Genomic DNA, 20798 nt, shown 5'->3' with positions numbered 1-20798 from the left:
AAATGATTGTTTTATTTTATTTTTTTTAAAAAAAAAGAAGAAACGAGTTTTAAGAGTCGCCACTTAATTTTTAAAGTAAAATTAAGAGAACTATTTTTTTTCAAAAGATTAAAAACAGAAAATCTAATGAAATATATTAAAAGGGGTTCGGAGTTCATATTGATGTTTTTGGAAGTGTTTGAAAGCACCTAAATCATCCGCTAACTTGCGGTTATCCGACAATTAAAATATTTGGCTAAACTTTAAGAAAAGCATGCTTAATTAAGTTGCAAAAATAAATAGTTTAAAACTCAAAATTATTTTTTCAGGGGAGGGGAAATATTGGAGAGATATTACTTAAGTAAATACCTTGCAAATACTCTAAAGATTGTTAAGTAGAAAGTAGATAATCTTATTTAATTTTAGAAAAATATAAGTATTAACCCAAAATGATTTCTTTGGGGAATCGAATTGGGAAGACCTCAAAATCAAATAAAACAAATAAACATGTACCGACAATCTCAATAAATAATAAGGAAGAGAAGACTTGGGCCCAAGTCCAGTTTCTGTCCGCCTGAATCAGTACTTGGGCTTAAATTCAACTTTGGCTTTTGGCCCATTTATATCTGACCCAACTCTTTCCCTTTTGTACCTATCCTAAACTAACATGGAAAGCTGACCTTTCTTTGGGCTTTTAACCCAATTTTCACCTGCCCTAAAACTTTCAAATAATATAAAAAATAAATAGGCCTTTTGCCCAATTATAATACCACACAAAACTGGAATTTCAGGAGGGCTTTTGACCCATTTTCATGACTGTATACAGTATATCCCTACTGTATATCACTGTATATTTTGCATATTTCGCATATATTGTAGCCTTTAATTTCGCTTCGAACACTGGCATTTTCTATTTTCCAGCCATGCACTTCGGTTTTGACTCGAAAGAATAAGATTGAGCCTCCTTGGCTCAAGGTGAAATGCACGGGAAAAATCAACTGAAGAAAAATTGATTTAAATATAATTATGAATCAAATTAAACAAGCACATTAAGACTTGAGAAAACTATGTTCTAAAAATATAATGAAACACACCAATGAAACAAAACAACGCAAGACACTAGAAGATTAATTTCGTACACTCTTTGTAGAACATGTAATACTATTGTATTTTATCAAACAAACCAACAGAGGATTAAAGAAAATGTACGACTCATATACCATACTTTAACAGTACAGAAATAAAGAGATACGGTTCTTAACAAATTATTTTAAAGATCCAAACATTTGTATTCATAGCAATTACAAAGGAAATTAACAAGTTAGCCGATTTGAGTTAATTTAGGGGATTTGGCTAGAGAGTTTCTTAATTATTATTATTATTATGATTAATTTCTATAGTGGAGGGTCAACAACCTTTTTTTTAATTTTCTAAGATAAATGTAAATATTTTTTCTTTTTGGTTAGAAAAGAAAATTCGAATGTCATAACACAAAATCACCATAATTTATCAAAACATTAAACTCAACCAAAAGGTTACATAATCCAAACACACATTACATTACATAGAGAGACATATTTCTATTGAATTACTTAAATGCGCGAATCATAAATATTGCAAGCGCTTGTTATTTAGCATAGTAAGGTTACTACTACTACAATCCGAGACCTTGAATTAATAAGACGCTTTGTTTGCTCGGAGTTTCTTTCTATCAGAGAGCTTTGTTGCAAACCTACAACGAAATAAATTATTTTAATTAGCAACAAATTAGATTTATTAGAAATTTAATATGAATAATATTGACTGACGAGATATAATAATATGAAAAAATAGAAAAGAATTATTTCAAGCACCGACAGAATCGAATGCGTCTAAGAGTTTTACCTTAGTAGAGCGTCCGCATAGGTTTCATCAGGATTGTCTTTGGAAACTTGTTTGTTCAATAAATCTTTACCAACTTGTTTTAATAATTCCATATTAGCCGGAGTAGCATTATCCCATGTAGTAGTTGTGCCTGTTAATGCATTTTCCTGGAATTAAATATACTCATATCGTTAGCAAAGAAATTAAAATATGACATCATGCATATTATAATTATAAAATAATATAATGAAAAAAACTACATACTTTACTATCATATATACTTTTAATAAAATACTATGTATCTTACCACTTATTAAGAATTTTCTATTACTCTGTCTGTCCCAATTTATGTGACTTACATTCTTCTTTAGTCCGTCCCAAAAAGGATGACACATTTCTATATTAAGTAACAATTTAACTATAAAATGTCTATTTTACCCTTAATGAAATGATTTATAGTCACACAAATTTCTATCATTCATTTTGGATCACAAGTTTTCAAAGTAATTTCTCTCTTTCTTAAACTCCGTGCCGAGTCAGACTAAAATGCGACGGAGGGAGTATATATTAAGAAAAATATACTTAGATACACATATTTTTGCTACCAGGTACACAAATATAGAGAGAAAGGAGAGTGAGATTCGTATGTATCCCATGCAAATCGCACTCTCTAGTGTGATAATTCGCATGCATTCGGGATACCAATTAATACATAATGGGAGAGTGGCAAGCGAGATGCATTAGTGATCTGATAAAATAGGTAATATTGCAGACTAGTGTATAGATATATATGTAAGTAATGAGTGAGATTTATATGTATCTCAGATACATGCAAATCGCACTAGATACATGTATCTGTATGTGATTCACATGCATTCAGGATACGAAATACATGATGATGGGACTTACTTGAACCCTGAGGTAATTGTCTTGTGAACCAAGAGCTTTAAAAGCAGTAGAAAGGTAATAATCAGTCATGTAAGTACTTCCTGCTTGAGTCATATTTTGTATAACATCCATCCATTTAAGAGGACCCCATCTAGCTGCCTCTGCTGCTGTATATGTTTCACGAAAATCTGAAGTAGTGCCAGTGCCTAATGAGAGCAACAACATTTTTTTGTAATTCATTGACTTAATTGAAGCAAATGCTGGATCCTCATTTTCTGCATGTTTCATTGCAACGCTAACAGATAATAACGCCTGCATGCATGTGTTGGGTAATGAAGGAGATTAGGGCGCCATACGGAAGCTTACAATTGCAAATTATATAGTTGATAAATCAGATAACAGAAACTTATACTAAAAATCAAAATATTATTATATTAAAACTAATAGAAAGAAAAACATTGAAACTGTGGAGATAATAAATTTCCCCATAAACAAAAGTCTCTAAACGACTACATTTATAGTGTCCTAAAACCTCTTCTTACTAGAAAAGGACTAACATTTTCCTAAAAGGAAAGAATAAACCAAATATGAAAGATTATTATATTTTCCTGATATTTTGTCTTTTCTTTAAAGAAAAATAAATTTTAAATTATGGTAAGAAAATCAGGGCAAAACCCTAACATCATGCATCCACACATAATAGATCAGATATATATATCTCAAAAAGACATATATATATATGCATGATCGATAAAAAATTACCGGATCACCAACAGTAGCAACACCACCATCAACAAGATTGAACTCATAGGGATCTCCATTACTAGTAGTAGTAGCAAAGTAATGTGGAGCAAAATATGTTGGAGCTGCTGCTGTGGAATAACATATGTCATACATCTTAGCATTCAATTCTGGCGACTCTGCTAACTGCGCGCATTTAAAATAAAAATTAAAAAAAATTGTATGTATTTACCAAACGTACTAGAAAATAAATAAGAAATTCGAAATAATTATTTTGACTTACACTTGACTTAGTGAATATTACTGGCTCATTTGTTTTGATGTCAAAGGCTGAGATGACAACTTCTGTCAAAGTTTGATTCAATCGAGTTTCTCCCAGTTTTTCTTTAATAACTTGCATAAGATATGTACTATTATATTTTGGGCCTGGAATAATTGGAAAGAGCGGCCTGCATAATATAATAATGTAACCAAATTAAATATATATATATATGTAAGTATAAACAACAAAAATCTCATATAGTTGGGTTTAATTATATTCTATCTCGGAAAATTACGTACAAAAATACTGAATATTTCATTACTTGATTGTTCGACACATTGCAAATGATGCACTGTTTGACTCTCGAAAAATGAAAAGTGTCACATAAATTAGAACAAAGAGAGTAAGTAATTGTTTAAGACTAGCTAGACATGTTTAAGACGATAATATTAAATATTATCAGAAGACTCAAAAATCTTTTTTACGCTCTATATCAAGTTAAAATTAGATAAATAAATTAAAATCGAAGAATATAAATATGTATATGTACCTAGGAGAAAAAATCCCAGGGCCATGTTCGAAGTAAAAAGGTACAGTTTCATTGGCAGCAGCAAAGGGTCGATTGTTTTCATTTGGAGTAGTTATCATAGCAACCAATAAACCTCCTGTACTTGTTCCTCCAATTACATCAAAGTAATCTGCTAGTCTTGCATCTGGATTATTGTCTATTCTCTGACTCGAAAAGAAAAGTAAACCGTATAAATCCAAACAAAATAACAATAGTAATGTCACACTTACATTACATACACGAAAAAATATTGGGAAAAAGGATAAATATACCTCCGAACTATCGTAAATGGTATACAGATACCCTCCGTCATACTATTGGGACATTGATGCCCCTGCCGTCTTAAAACTAGAGCATATATGACGAAAGTATGACGAAAGATATTTACATACCATTTACGATAGTTCAGGGATATATTTGTTCTTTTTCCCAAAAATACTTTTATGATACTTGAAGTTGTGCTTCAAGAAAATCAAGAATGGTACCCGGAATGACTATAGTAGTATTCACACTTACGTACATACATAACAAAATATTTTTACGATACCTGAAGTTCTCCTTCTAAAAATTCAAGAATGACACCCGGAATGATTCCCCTAATTGCACCTCCATCAATACTAAGAACAGTCACCATTTCTTCCAACGAAGCTAATGTTGAACTAGTAGTTGCTAATAACATAAAAATTAAAATTAAAAAAGATTTAGTAGTTGCCATTTTGCAGATTATAATTAATAAAAACTAATTTGTTTAAATTTTGTTGGTGCTTTGAGCATATAACAAAGCATGGTATATATAGGCACGTAAACAAGTTGAGAAATTTTATTTTGAGTTTGACATAACCAATAAAAGTTGTATGAAAATCCGTTTAAATTTTGACACGCGGATAGTGGGCCCAATTGAAGGAAAGTGAATTTATAGTTGGTGTGGGCCCGGCTAACACAACAAGGAGTCGTTTGATAGAGTGTATTAGAAAAAATAATATATGCATTAACTTTGTGTAATATTATTAAAAAAAATAATGCATGCATTACTAATACCATGAATTCCCATGTATTGCGAATGCTTAGATTGATTACTGATATAACTATCCCTCAAATCTTTCTCAAAATATTTCCATTTTTCGAAGGTATTTTTGCAATATTTTTTTTTATATAGAAGCTATGTAAGACTTGTTATTTCTAATACATCATATCCAATAATGTACAAGAAATAATGCAACATAACTAATCCAACATTATTAGTGTAAACATTACTAATACATTTAATTCACAATTATTTTTATGCGCACTTAAGGGGTCGTTTTAGAAAAAAATAATAATGCATGCACTTAGCTTTGTGTATTATTAGTACCTTGTTTGGTACAATTTTTAACCAGTGTATAACTAATGCTTATAAATAATACATGAAAAAAATTCATAGCATTAATAACTCAAATAATTTTAATGCATGCATTAGCACGTTTAAAGACATAATTACTCATCAAAACCTTATATGTGTGTTAGACACCTTATTACTACGTAGCTAGTTAGTACATTGTACCTAATTAATTAATGGTATTTCAAAAAAAAAATTAAATTAATTAATTAAAACTTGTAATAAGTGACTCTTAGTTGATTAAAGAGTCACTTAAAATTTGATTAAAATTAAGTGGAATTAAAACGAGTTATGATTTTATAAATTGATTAGATAAGATGCTCTTACACATATCTAAATGCATATCACATGCGCTTGAAGTCAATGCACTGTAATTGAAACCAAAATTTTGTATTAAAACATATTTCGATACTGATTTGACCTATACACATATATTGTAGTCCAGTCCGTTAGTGATATTGTTAGCTTGTTGGTAAAACCTGTTTACTTATTTATCAATATAGTTTTTGTATTTTATGAGACTTTTTATCTTAAGTTAGAATGTCATATACACCCCTTTATGGACCCAATATCCTTGTTGAGGTTTATCCCACACTGTATGAGATTTTTCTAGAATCAACACATGGATATTAAACAAATTCTCTCCCTCACACCTCATTCACTTTGCTCCGCATCTATCGTTAGTAATGTTTATCTTTCCTTTTTCTATTCTTTATTAGTATTATATTTATTTATATAATATATATGTGTGATGAGATCTGAAATTGTTTAGCACACCACCTCTTTATTTTTAAAAGAATAAATAATATCCTCATTCCAATATAATAGATGGATCAATTATGGTGCTGTATCATATGGCAATTAAATTATGGACAGAGAAATTGGAAATAAAGTCAAAGTCGCTGGCCAATTAGGACTTAGAAACCTTGGAAATTGTAATTTAACCCTCCCACACCTAACACTATTATTTCCACATATTTGGTGCCCCATGGACTCACTCCCATCTCCACGTTTTGGGTACGTCTCCATGTGTCATTTCGGCGCGCTAAAGATTGCTTGATAGTTGAATTAGAAGTGAGTTATACATTCCGCATAAATAATAACACGTTTGATATAATTGGTTAGGAGTTTAGTATTTCATAAATAAAACTAATAAAATAAATAATTGATCCCTACCTAAAATAATACAGAAGTTCTCTCATTACTAATACTTGCATGCTCTAACCTGCAAAGTGTGGTAGTTTTCACCCATATAAGTATCGCGATGGCTCCACATGTTGTTTCAAGTGTGGCCAAGAGGGTCACTTCATGAAAGAGTGCCCTAAGTACCGGCAAGGTGATAAGTCCTTTTCACGATCTCGCTTATCAAGACACTACCTCCAATTCGAGTGTCCAACGGTCGTAAGCAGTAGTATAATCCAACCAAGGGTTGGAGTCGAGTCCCAAGGGAGCGGTTCAACAGTTGAGAGTATAATAGCAAGTAAGAATTTAGTTCTAATCAACCATGGCTATAAACATTAACGATTAAAACAAATCAAATTAAGGGGTGACACAAGCGTCAATTAACTATGGGGGTTTGTAACAAATAAGCAAAAATGGCAAAAACACAAAAAGTACTAATCAAGGAGACGGGATTCTTGGGATATGATAGGAATACGGGATAAACTAATGTAATGGGTACATGCTATTGATAGAGAGTTCATAGAGTAATTGTGACTAGACTACACTTTAAGGGGGATAAGCTCTCTCTCGAGCAACTTACCCCGTTTCAAATGGGTTCCTCTCGGACACCCACTTGCCTCATGAAGCACAGCCTACGCCTTAACCTACTCACTCTCTCGAGCTGAGTGTAGGGGAATGAGACTAGGGCTCACCCTCTCGGGCTAAACCTCATGTCGATCCAATCCCACCGGCCATCAATTTAGTAGTCTTAGTTTACGACCTCTCTCTCGAGCAAGTCAAAAACACATAGGTGAAATTGTATTTGCAACTACAATCCCATTAAATTCCAACACAACTACTAAACGAAATCACATTTAAACTACGATTAAACCATCAACAAGCAAGACCCATTAACTAATTTAACCCATATTCACAAAATCACACCCCAAGAATTGGAGTTTTAGCTAGACATGTAAAATAGATAGAAATTTATACCAAAATGAGCTTGCATTCAAATGGGTATGAAGATTTAAGTCTCAAACAAGCTAAGAATGAAGAATCCACAGGATCCACTTCCAAATCTTAGAGATGAAACCCTTTTTGATTTTTCAAAGTCTTCAAAAACCCTCTCCAAACTTAGAGCTAAAAGATAGAAACTAAATTATGAAAAAAATAATGTTTTACACTGAAAAATCGATACTAAGTTAAAACTCTCAATGAATATTTATAGTTTTCAGAAAGTGTGATGCGAAGGATCCATTCAGAGCAGTTAGTCGGGATCGCTGAGTGATCAATGACTCCCCGATTCTTGTTCGTCTCGCCTTCGATGTTCATCAATTCTCAAACTGGACCACTGTAACAAAAGGCGATCTTGATCGAGGTTCGTCAATCCGTTCCGCAAATCACCCTCTTCCTTGGTGTTTCGCCCATCAGTAATTGTTTGTCACACCCCAAATCCGGATGTGATGGCACGTGTCCATTTTCCACCGGACACGTCAGCCTAACCCAACCACAACGATAGAGAAGTAGAAATACGAGAATAAAAGATAATAAATAAGCGGAAGACTTTAATTAAGACTCAACACTACCCAGAATTTGGTTGTCACATGTACTAACCTCTAAATACATAACTCGAATAAAAATATACAAGTCTCAGAGTATAGTTCTCGAATAGAACAAAACTGAAAGTAAAGATAACTCAAGGGCACGTCTGGAATGAACCGCTACCTCTCGAGTATGTCCCGAAGCTCAATATGCTAAAGAAAATACTAAGCCGAATCTGAGAGAGAGCTGTCAACCTACACAATTGTGTAGAAGCAAGGGTGAGTACCGAAAACCACAGGTACTCGCAAGTAACTCTAAACTAAGCAAAACTAGCAGATACAAACAACTCCTTTCAATCCCAATCGAACCACCGAAACTTCAATTTAGCAGCAAACCAACCAACCTATACTAAACAGATCGTATTCAACAGCCAGAACCAACAATATATCCTCATCAACCTCAGATCAACAAATAAGAGCAAGCAGATCAAATTCCACATAAGAAGGGTAAACCGATACAATCCACACATCACAGACAAAGATAAGGTAAATGCGATTCAAAATGCAATAATGATGTCATGTAGTCGTGATGCATGTTTGTCCTACGATACATATCTGTTGACGTAATTAGTCCGCGCTGAATACTCAAATCAGAACCCATGGGGGCCACACATGGACCATGTATCACCGTCGGAACCAGATCCCATCGGCATCCAAATCGCTAGCCGGAGCTAGTCTATCTCATATATCTCTAGCCGGAGCTAGTCTCAACTGTGTCTCATAACCATCCATCTTCATATCTGTGTCTCAGAACTCATGCAACAGATAGTTCACACATGGGATGAATAATGAATATGCACATGCCATCAACCACAATCATATCACGATGACATCATAGTATTACACATCATCTGTCTCAATCACAACCATATCACGGCCACATCATAGTATTACACATCACCTGTCTCAATCACAACCATATCACGGCCACATCATAGTATTACACATCACATGTCTCAATCACAACCATATCACGACCACATCATAGCATTACACATCACCTGTCTCAATCACAATGTCTGTATCAATCATAGCCTACTCATGCTCTTCTATCCCCTCAATATCAGTTATCACATGACTTATTCAACAAATTCAAGTCACATATAACACATTTAGCTCGTTTTATTCCCCATCTTTCATTTACAACAATTTCAATCAACAAATAAAACCCATCCTCAATCCCCATTACTCCCCAACACAATTAGGAAAGTAGTCATGCGTAGTCTAAGAGTTTTACAAAGTTTGGAAGCCACTTGCCTTAAAACGAACTCCAAAAGTTACTTGACTTGAGCCTTTCCTTTCCGAGTATAATCCGGATCACGATAATCTATTCAAACAATTATTCACAATCACAATTCGAGTCCAATGACACCAAAATCAAGAAATTTAGGGAAAAAGGGCAAAACGGTCCAAAAGTCTCATACCGGAAAACGATACCCAAATCTGGAAATTTTTGATGTAAAATGATCCTTAAAGTATTTGGAAGCTAATGGTGAAAACCAATTTGAAAACGGAGTTGAAATCAATTCACAAACTCAATTTGAAGGAAAATCCACGTTCTTGAAGAAGCCTAAAATATTCGGATCCGAAACCCCGACTCGAAAATGAAATATCTCTTGAAAAACATCTTACCCATGCTTAGATAAGTTCAAATATGAAATTTCATCAAAAACGGAGTTAAGATCGACCTTGAAATTCTCAATTTATCAAACTTTAACTTTACCGGGAAAGTCCAAATTGTACGCGGTTAATATGATGAAAATAATCGATGAATCAATAATTTTATGTTAAAATCAGTTTACCCATAACATAAGGATCGTAAATATACCTTTTTCATCAAAAAGGGAGTCCAAATCGATAAAACCCCAATTTTTCCCAAGAGATTTACGGATAGGAAAAAAAACCAGATAAAGAAATTATGAGAAAATGTCGAATTGAAGATTGAATACTAACCCTCATATTAATTCAAGAAGAAACCCGTAAGAATCACTCCATTCCGATCTCTAGAACTCCCGATATGCTCAAAATACCAAATGAACACAGTCTGAGATTTTTATAACAGTACATGGCTGTTATGCACCAGAAAAACAGCAGTTAATCTTTCACTAAAAAGGCCGTAATTTCCTCATACGATAGTGAAATGACCCGATTCTTTTTTGTAAATGTCTTAAATAATGATACGGACCTGTTCGTTCAATCGGAGTTCAATTTCATGCTCGTTTGCCCAGTCAAATATCATTTCTACTCGGTAAACAATTATTTCTTATTTGCGATAAAAGTCCAATCTCGGGTTACCGAAAATGCACCAAAATTTGCAGATAAGTCCTATAATTCATGCTCAAAATTTCAGAACCTTCGGAATAATTTTTAGACCTTTAAAACTAATAATGAACCCTTTAGTTGCTACAATTTGCTGAAATAGTGTCAAAGCATTCAAGAAGCTTAAAAGCTCACCCAAAACTCATTTGGCACTTCCCGAACACAAACCAAATATGCTACTAGCTTGAAAATGACATTTCGGACTCAATGAAATTTTCGGAATTTGAATTCGAGGTCTCCTTGTCCCGGTATCCGATAAGGCGTCAAGAAACTAACTTTAGGCTCAAAAACTCGAAACGCAATCTGGGCCTCTAAAAATTCAACCAAGACTCATTCTAGACTTAGAATCACCCCCTGAATCCAACGGTGCCCTCGGAATTCCATTTCGAGCACCGGAACCTCGTTTGTTGACCAAAGTCAACTCTTGATCAAAATTTCACAATTTTAGCAACTTAGGACCTCAAGTCTTCGTTTTAACTCCAAATTCGACTCCGTAAATTCTCATAGACCCGTTTAGACATTCTAAAACTGCTGAAATCGACGGAAATCCGATTCGAGTCTCGAAACTCCAAATGACTCAAATAGCACTTTTAACCAAACCTTAACTCTTAAAAACTCAACTTTCCAAAAACTCAACTTTTCATCAATTTTCCTTCAAACCAACTTCGAAAATACAACAACTAGGACTCGGGGCAACTATCGGGAGGGGTAAAACGGTCATTTTATGAAAATTTCCAAAAATGACCTTTAGGGTCATTACATTGTTTAAAGATTTTTACTAGCACCTTCGGCGACTAGGTCCTTTAACGTCGAATTGATCGGCGATTCGCCGAATAAGTTTGCTACTCACCGTCATTTTTCTCATTTTTACTCCAGCGTTCTATAACTTTCGGAGGTTTGGTGACCTATTTAGCGTGTCGCCGAATAATGTTGGCCGATCTCTAATGGTCACTTTGGTGGATCGCCAAAGAGGTTTAAGCAATCATTAAGGGGTCTTTTTCGTGCTCTTTCAGCTGCATAGTTCCTTTTTGCTCATGTGTGTCCGTGTTTTTGTCTCCAAGTCTAAATACCTGAAACTTAATGTATTTGATCAGTTTTTTAGACGACATATACAATTATAGGACACGAAACCAATCAAATTATAGACATAAACGAGTCCAATTTGTGGACTCATCACAAGGTAAGGGGAATCAGGGCAATAGGGCCCAATCTTCATCAGTTGCTCCACCAGACATGGCTATACCTAGAGGAGCTACTTCCGGTACTGGCGGAGGAGCAAAACGCCTTTATGTGATCACTAGTCGTCAAGAGTAAGAGAATTTTCCAGATGTTGTCACTGCTATGATCAAAGTCTTTACTCTTGATGTTTATACTTTGCTATACCCAGGAGCAAGTTTATCTTTTGTGACTCCTTATGTTGCAATGAATTTTGATGTCTTTCCTGAGAAACTTTGTGAACTTATTTTGTGATTCTACACCAATTGGGGAGTCTATTCTAGCTGAGCGAGTATATCGTGATTGTGTCATTTCCATCAATCACAAGAACACCATGGCTGATTTAGTTGAATTAGACATGATAGATTTTAATGTAATTCTAGGTATGGACTGGTTTCATGCCTGTTATGCTCTATTGATTGTAGAACTCAAGTTGTTATAGGTTCCAAATTCCTAATTAGCCAGTTATAGAGTGGACCTAAGGGTCGTTTCATTTCGTACCTTAAGGCGAGAAAGTTAGTTTTCAAGGGGTGTGTCTATCACTTAGTCTGAGTTAATGATTCTAGTGTTGAGACACCTCATATTGAGTCATTCTCAGTTGTGAATGAGTTTCCAGAAGTCTTTCCAGATGATATACCTGGAGTCCCTCCTGAGAGATCAAATAGACTTTGGTGTAGATATTCTTCCGGATACTCGTCCTATATCTATTCCGCCATATAGAATGACACTAGCAGAGTTGAAAGAGCTAAAAGAACAGTTGAAGAATTGTGAGATAGACTTCCACTCGAACAATTTTTTTATATATAAGATCGGGTTGTGGAAATACATGATCCTTATAATATAGATTTGTTGTCTGATTTATCATCATAAAAGATTTTTAATTATTAGTTTTGATATGTCATCTTGTTATTTCAATCTCCACATGATAATCATTAAAATAATACAATTCAAATATAAAAAATATATAGTAATGCCACACAATGCATACGTAAAAAAACATAGTTACGATACGTCAATACCTGAAGTTGTCCTTCAAAAAAAGCAAGAATAGTGGCCGGAATAATTCCTCTTATCCCTCCTCCATCGACGCTTCACCATTTCTCCCAACACATGAGATGTTACTACTAAAAAAAAATGAAAAATGATGTTCTAGTTTCCATTGTTAGACTATCTTTTTTGGAGTACAAAAGCGTCGACTAACCAACGAGAGTTTATATAATCATATGAAAAGTCTTTGGTTCAAGTTTAGGACAGTCATTTACTCTTTGTAATCGAATTTGTTAGCAGAGTAATCTAGCAATTAATACATTTGTAAGCTGAGCCAGACCCATGTGGGGTCAAAGAGATTCAAATGAATTCACTTGATCGAAATATTTTAATATTTTATATAGGTTAAATTTGTTAAATTAAAATTAATCATATCATGTCAAATGAACTAATGTTATCCTATGGTGTGGTGATATAGTACGTTCAAGAACTTATTGTGATATGATGTCTGAAACTCCTATGCAATATTAATTATTAGATATTTTTTTACTTAAATGTTTGTTTTGTGTAACCATATATATTATTATTACAAATGTGTGCACATTTGGTCAATTTTAAGGTTATACCTTATTACTTTCTGTCTATGAATTAATTTTCTCTTGTTTTTTATTTCTATTTTAGAGGGCGTTTGACTAAGAGCTTATTTGAAATGATTTATTTTAAATGCTAAAATAAAGTTAGAGTAATTTGGTAATGTTTGAATAAAATATAAAAGTATTTTTAGACCTTTATTTTAAAGTATAAAAGACAAAAATTTGTCAAAAGTCACTATGACTTTTAAGTCAAACAGATAAAAAATAAGTCAAAAATCATAATTAGAATTCAAAACTTATTACTTTTGACCTATAAGTCAAAAATCGTATCTCATCAAGCAAATTCTAATCTTATACGCCCCGAGCCTACACCCTGGACGTGGTCGGCACTCGAAGACCATTGCTGGTCCCCAAGCGAACCCTTGGCTTGGCTTACTTAACTCAGCGGAACAACTCAACAGAATAACTCCAGGCAATGAAAGGTCATAAAACAACCTAACTGATAAAAACTGGCCAAAAAGGCAACTCATGTTTCAAAATAGAATATATTTACATATATGTATACAAAGATGACAGACTCAATACTAACTGACTGACTGTCTATGAAGCCTCTAATACACTGAGATGGATGTTGGGACAGACCCCGCAACATCCTAATAAAGCAAAACTATGAACACAAAATAACCGAGTCCTCTGGAATGCAAGGAGGCTCACCACTGACTCTGGAGTGCTCAACTGGATCAACGGCGTGCTGGATGATGATCCTGGATACCTGCGTCTGCATCATAATAAGATGCAGGCCAACTGACATCAGTACATTGAATGTACGAGTATGCGAGATGGAAAGCTAAACAACAACTTAAGCTTGAAAGAAGTACAAAGGAACACTTACCTTGGCGCTGTTCAACTCATAAGTAACTGAACTCAATATAAAGCAATCAGGCACATGCAATATATAAAGCTTGTAAACAGTGTAAACAACTTAGTTCGTTAAGGATAAAACGATAATAAACTCAACTTTACTTATATAAAAGTAATATAACTTTTGTAAGAGGTTCTTTAACCGACAACCACCGCTATGAGCCCTAGTGATGATACAACGTTTTACCTCACGTTGCCCAAGGACCATCCTATACCTTGCCGTGATATAGGACCTTACTTAACTTAGTGGATCCACTAGCTTAACTTACGTGATCATCTAAAAGTACGACCCGTTAAATCTCATGTTTGGCTACATGGTTCTTATGGAGAGTTGAGTTAATATGAACTCGTGTCCCCAATTCGGTGCTCAATACTACTCCCAAAATATACTTTGGCTCATACGTGTTTTAAACACATCTTTCTTTTAGTTTGAGATAATTGCTCAAACCTTAGCCCAAAGGCTCTTTTGGAAATCGTTGTTCCTTTCTTACTCAAATGTGAAAACATTTATAAACTTCTTTGGGAATATTTAGTTCCCTAATAACTTTTGAGAAATTAACTCAACACTATACTCTTTACTCAACTTGAAACTCTATACTCTTTACTCAACTTGAAACTTGAGCCTTAAAATGAAGTTAAAATGTTCAATAAAGAGACTTGGAAAACCTTAAAAACTTGCTTCTTAACTTCTAAACTTGACTCTAACTTCACTTGACTTGGATCCTAACTCTCCTTGAATTGGATTATGAATTCAAGGTGTATGATCACACGTTTATGGATGAGTTCGGGATGTTTAAAAGTACCTTAGAGTGTTGAAAACAACTATAAAACATAAGTACATTACCAAGGAGCATGCATGAAAAAGTGGGGAATGAAAGGGAAGACTTGGAGTCCTTGGCGCTCTGAGAGGCGTGGGGCGCCAGCCCTCAAACTTCAGAGGGTTGGCTGGGGTGCACTGGCTGGCGCGTCGCCCCAAGGGGGAAACTTCAGAACCCCTTTTGGGGCGCGCTGGCAGGTGTGACGCCCCACCCCTGTCCCCAGAAAACTCGACTTTTCTCCTTCATTTTTCCAACTCTAAACCACTTTAACTTCAAAGGTTCCAGCCCCAAACACTTAGAATCATAAAACTCTTCAACATACGATAGATTCAACTCAAAAACACAACCGAAAACATGTCCCAAATCAACAAGAAACTTTAACAAACCAACCAATCTTTTTCTCAAAATTAAAAGGAGTTTGGTGTGTGGGGGATGAACCAACCCAACACTATGATCTCACATACCTTAATAGGGATCACCCCCGACGAAAACCACGACGATCTCGATGAACTTAGCTTCTTCTTCTCTTTCTCCTCTTCTTTCTCTCTTCACTCACAACCCTAACTCTCACTTTAAAAAGGAAAAAAAAACTGATTTAAAATCAGTCTAACACCTTAATATAACCAAAAGAAAAGGTGAGGGAAAAGACCAATATAACCTTATAAATTCGGGTGAACTTTCCTATGCCAACAACCCAACTTCCAAAGGGCATAACTCACTCATACGAACTCGGAATCGAGCAAACTCGGCGGCGTTGGAAAGATCATTCCAAACATAACTGGAAATACACCTAACTCATCCTGAGCTGGGAGTTATGACTGCTTGAAGTTGACCAAAAACTCACTTTTTCCCATACTTTGCCAAATTTCCAGATTCTGAATTCTTCCAAAAATGACTATTTCCAATTTCAAGCTTCTTCATAGTTGTTTCAAAATGCAAGACGTCACAATAAGTTAGTCAAATTGACTTATAAAAGATAATTGATTTATAAAAGGTGTTTGACTAAGCGTATAAGTTGGTCAAATTGTTAGCCAAGCTTATTTTAAAAATCAGGTGTTTGGTCAAACTTCTGGGAGAAAATAAATGTTCTTGGGTAGTATTAGTAGTAGAAGCTATTTTCGAAAGCTAAAAAATTATAAGTTTTTCCCTAGAAACACTTCTTTGAGAAAATACACTTAAATGTACTTTTAAAAAGCTTGACCAAATATCAATTGTTGTTAAAACGTACATTTATGTTGTTGTTGTTTGTTGTTAAAACGTACATTTATATTTATTGGCAAAAAACAAACCATTGCTCACCGACAATACTTTTTGAAAAATACTTTCGAGAATTTTACTAAGTTTATAAATTTGACCAAACATGCTAAGGGTATTTTACTAAGCTTATAAGTTCTCTTCTACCAAACACTTTTGGTACATGCTTTAGAGCTCTCTTATACCAAATTTTTACCCCCTTGCATATAAGTTCACATTAATATGAAGAAATTAACAAGTATTGAATAATTTTTTTAAAAAAAATAAATCAAAATGCTAGTCGTCAATCTTTTATATCCTTTATCTTCACTTATGTCATATCATAATTATTTGTATAGTGTTAACTTGGCACTTCAATTTTTGTTTTTTTCCTTTTGCTTTGAAAAGAAGATTCAAATACCATAACACAAAAGAACGATAATTTATATAAACATTTAACACAACCGAAAGGTTACATAATTCAAACATACATTACATAGAGAGACATTTCTATTGAAATTTATCCCTCAAACTCCTCCTTTAATTTTGAGGTTGAAATACTTAAATGCGCGCAATCATAAATATTGCAAGAGCTTATTATTTAGCATAGTAAGGTTACTACTACAACCCGAGACCTTAAATTAATAAGAAGCTTTGTTTGCTCGAAGTTTCTTCCTATCAAAGAGCAATTTTGCAAACCTACAACGAAACAAACATTTTAATTAGCAATAAAAATAGATTTATAAGAAATCTAATACGAATAATATTGGCTGACGAGATATAGTAATATGAAAAAAAAAGAAAAAAATTATTGTAAGTACCGACAGAATCGAACGCGTCAGAGTTTTACCTCTTTAGAGCATCCTCATAGGTTTCAGGATTGTCTTGGGAAACTGGTTTCTTCACTAAATTTTCACCAACTTGTACTAATAATTCCATATTAGCCTCAGAAGCATCATCCATTTCAGTAGTTGTGCCATTTAATGCATATTCCTGGAATCAAATATACTCGTATGGTTAGCAAAGAAAGTATGAAATGCATATTATAAAATAATACTCCCTCTGTCCCAATTTATATGACACCTTATATGTTTTAAGAGTCAAACAATTTAAATTTGACCGGAAATTTGCGCATGGAATCTTCAATTTTTTTTAAATGAAATTTATATATTTGTAAACTACGTAAAAAGTACTATGAGTCACAATAATGAATAATTCAAAATGTTTAAAAGATCTATGAAAAATTAACGGTCAAAGATAGACTTGTTTGACTTTTGAAATCCGAAAGGTGACGTATAAAATGAGACGGAGGGAGTAATAATGAAAAAACTATCTAATTAGACATACTTAACTATCATATATATTTTTAAAATATTATGTATCTTACCACTTATAGTTAAGAGTTTCCTACCATATATATATTAAGAAAAATATACTTAGATACATGTATTTTTGTTACCAGATACACAAAAGTAGGAAGAACATATGGTGAGTGAGATTTGTATGTATCCTAGATGCATGCAAATCACACTAATACATGTATTTGTATGCATCTGGTGTAAGTTATCGTAGGAACTATAGTATATCTAAGTAATAATTGATAATAATAATTTATAAGTTGGGACTTACTTGAACCCTAAGGTAATTGTTTTGTGAATCAAGAGCTTGAAAAACAGTAGAAAGGTAATAATCATTCATGTAAGAACTTGCTGCATTAAACATTTTCTGTATAACTGACATCCATTGTAAAGGACCCCATTTAGCTGCCTCTTCTGCTGTATATGTAACAAACTCTGAAGTAGTGCCAGTGCCTAATATGAGAGCAACAATATTTTTTTGTAATTCAATGACCTAATTGAAGCAAATGCTGGATCCTCATCTTCTGCATGCCTCGTTGCAATGCTAATGGATAATAACGCCTGCATGCATCCACACATAATAGATCTAGATATATATAAATATATATCTCGAAAAAACATTGAATTCAAAAATTGAATCGAAAGTAGTATTAGTACCGGATTACCAGCAGCAACACCACCATCAACAAGATTGAACTCATATTTATCACCATTACTAGTATGAGTAACAAAATAATGTGGAGGAAAATATATTGGAGCTGCTGCTGTGGAATAACATATGTCATACATCTTAGCATCCAATTGGGGAGAGTTTGCTAACTGCATTTAAAAAAAAATTAGTCGAAATATTTTCTTTACGAACATAAGTTAAGTGAAAGTAAAAAAAAAAAAAAAGTTTTATAAGCGATTTTAAAGTTTATAGGCGTATGCAGGAGGGGGTCACCTGGTTCACGTGAATCCATTATCCCCTCTTGAAATCATATATAGTAGTGTTATATTTTTAATTTTTTTTAATATTAAATATAGATGTGTGAACCCACAATCGAAGTATCATATAATGCAATGATGATTGATATTAGAATTTTGAATTTTATATCTATCTTGATTTATTTTTCTTTCTAAATTTAGCTAACACCTCTCTAAGTGGTTATTGGTAGCGATTTTGGCGTTTTAATTAATTAATCATTTGGATGTATAGACTTAAAATTTTAACTGTTTTCAATGATACGAACCTAAATGTCAAACTAATTAGATCCACTTTTTCATAATAGTGCAGTCATCATTCCGAAATCCCAGTTCGTCGGAAAATTTCATTGTGTATAAGTTAGAATAAAAATATTTTTTTATGTATGTATATTACATATTGACACTTTTTGATTTCTACACGATTTTACTTTTTTTATATTTTGACACACATAATTATTCGATATTCTGGCTATACGCCACTGAATCATCGAACCCACATATTTTAAAGATAATAAGTATATATTTTTGTATTTGTTTACTAAACGTACTAGAAAATAAGTAAAAAATTCACTTATTTTGAAAAAAAAATAAAATCACTTTTCTTGATACAATACAAATCACTACAGTTATTTTAATTTACCTCTGACTTAGTGAATATTACTGGCTTATCTGTCTTTATGTCAAAGCTTGAGATGGCAACTTCTGTCAAAGCTTGATGCAAATGAGTTTCTCCTAAATTTTCTTGAGGAACTTGCAAAAGATATTTTCCATCATATTTTGGGCCTGATTTTTGATCTGAACCTCTGCATAATATAATGTAATTACCAAATTAAATCTAAGTATAAAGTACATAAATCTCATATATTTAGGGCTAATTACATCCTATCTCAAAAATTTATTCAGTTACTTACAAAAACATTGAATATTTCATTGCTCACAGATATATTCTTTGATCATTCAATACATTACAAAATGGGAAGAATGTATCTCAGAAAGAGAAAGATAGAGATGTGTTAAAGAAGAGATTTTTGTAAATTTTTAAAATAATAGGAAATTTTAGAGAGTATAATATCATAAGTTGTGTATTTATGTCATATTTTCTAAATATAATTCATTACTCAAAACATATTCTTCTTCTTTCTTTCTGTCCGTTTCGAGTTGTTTGACATATTTTTATTTTTTTAGTCCGTCTAAGAAAAATATAATTTCTTTTACTTTTTAGTCTCTTTGATTTCAACTTTCCACTTGATATGTTTAAGACTATAATATTAAATGATATTTTGATAGGTTTAACATATGTTCAATTTAAAACCAGAAGATTCAAAAATCTTTTTCACGCTCTTAAATTCTATATCAATTCAAAATTAGATAAACAAATTAAAACGGAGGAGATACAAATATATATAATGTACCTAGATTCAAAAATCTTAGGGCCATGTTGGAAGTAAAAAGGTACAATATCTTTGGCAGCAGCAATGGGTCGATTGTTTTCATTTGGAATACTTATCGTAACACTCAATAGACCTCCTGTACTTGTTCCTCCAATTACATCAAAGTAATCTGCCAGTCTTGCATCTGTATTACTGTCCAATTCCTGACGCATAAAGAAAAGTAAGTCATATAAATTAAAACAAAAATAATTCACTCATATGAGTGGACCTACGTGGGTGGCGGGGGTTCACCTGAACCCCTCGACAAAAAATTACAAGGTAGATTTTCAACATCTCTATATACAGGGGCGGAGGCAACATACATTCAGGGGTTCATACGAACTCCCTTAGGTGGAAGTATTACTATTTATACATGGTTAATTTTTTTTAGGTATATAGGGTAGATGTCGAATCCTCTTCAATTAGTTCGTGTGTTTACTTCTTCAGATTTTGAACCGCCTTATTAAAAATTCCCACTCCACCACTGTTCACTCATTAATCTCTCTCTCTCTCTCTC

The 20798-nt window shown here is 33.3% G+C and overlaps 1 protein-coding gene and 1 pseudogene across 7 annotated transcripts in view; both read right to left on the bottom strand.

The window, feature by feature from the left end:
* Positions 1–5059, bottom strand: part of LOC125843363 (probable inactive patatin-3-Kuras 1) — a 49765-nt gene extending 44706 nt beyond the window's left edge. Inside the window, exons 1-7 of one of the 7 annotated variants that reach the window (XM_049522611.1) lie at positions 4849–5059; positions 4284–4465; positions 3755–3920; positions 3493–3657; positions 2752–3042; positions 1864–2009; positions 1638–1711 (exon numbers count right to left, since the gene is read on the bottom strand). In XM_049522611.1, the coding sequence (XP_049378568.1) occupies positions 1654–1711; positions 1864–2009; positions 2752–3042; positions 3493–3657; positions 3755–3920; positions 4284–4465; positions 4849–5016 (1176 nt within the window). In that variant the 5' untranslated portion in view covers positions 5017–5059 and the 3' untranslated portion in view covers positions 1638–1653. The remainder of the gene's footprint in view (positions 1–1637; positions 1712–1863; positions 2010–2751; positions 3043–3492; positions 3658–3754; positions 3921–4283; positions 4466–4848) is intronic. The other 6 variants (XM_049522610.1, XM_049522612.1, XM_049522614.1 and 3 more) reach the window with 6 other exon arrangements.
* Positions 5060–16953: 11894 nt separating this feature from the next.
* Positions 16954–20798, bottom strand: part of LOC125843365 (patatin-11-like) — a 9138-nt pseudogene continuing 5293 nt past the window's right edge.

This window comes from Solanum stenotomum, chromosome 10, assembly GCF_019186545.1.
Source record: "Solanum stenotomum isolate F172 chromosome 10, ASM1918654v1, whole genome shotgun sequence".
NCBI lineage: Eukaryota > Viridiplantae > Streptophyta > Magnoliopsida > Solanales > Solanaceae > Solanum > Solanum stenotomum.
The sequence above is the reverse complement of the archived record's forward strand: the minus strand, read 5'-3'. Positions and strand labels throughout refer to the sequence as shown.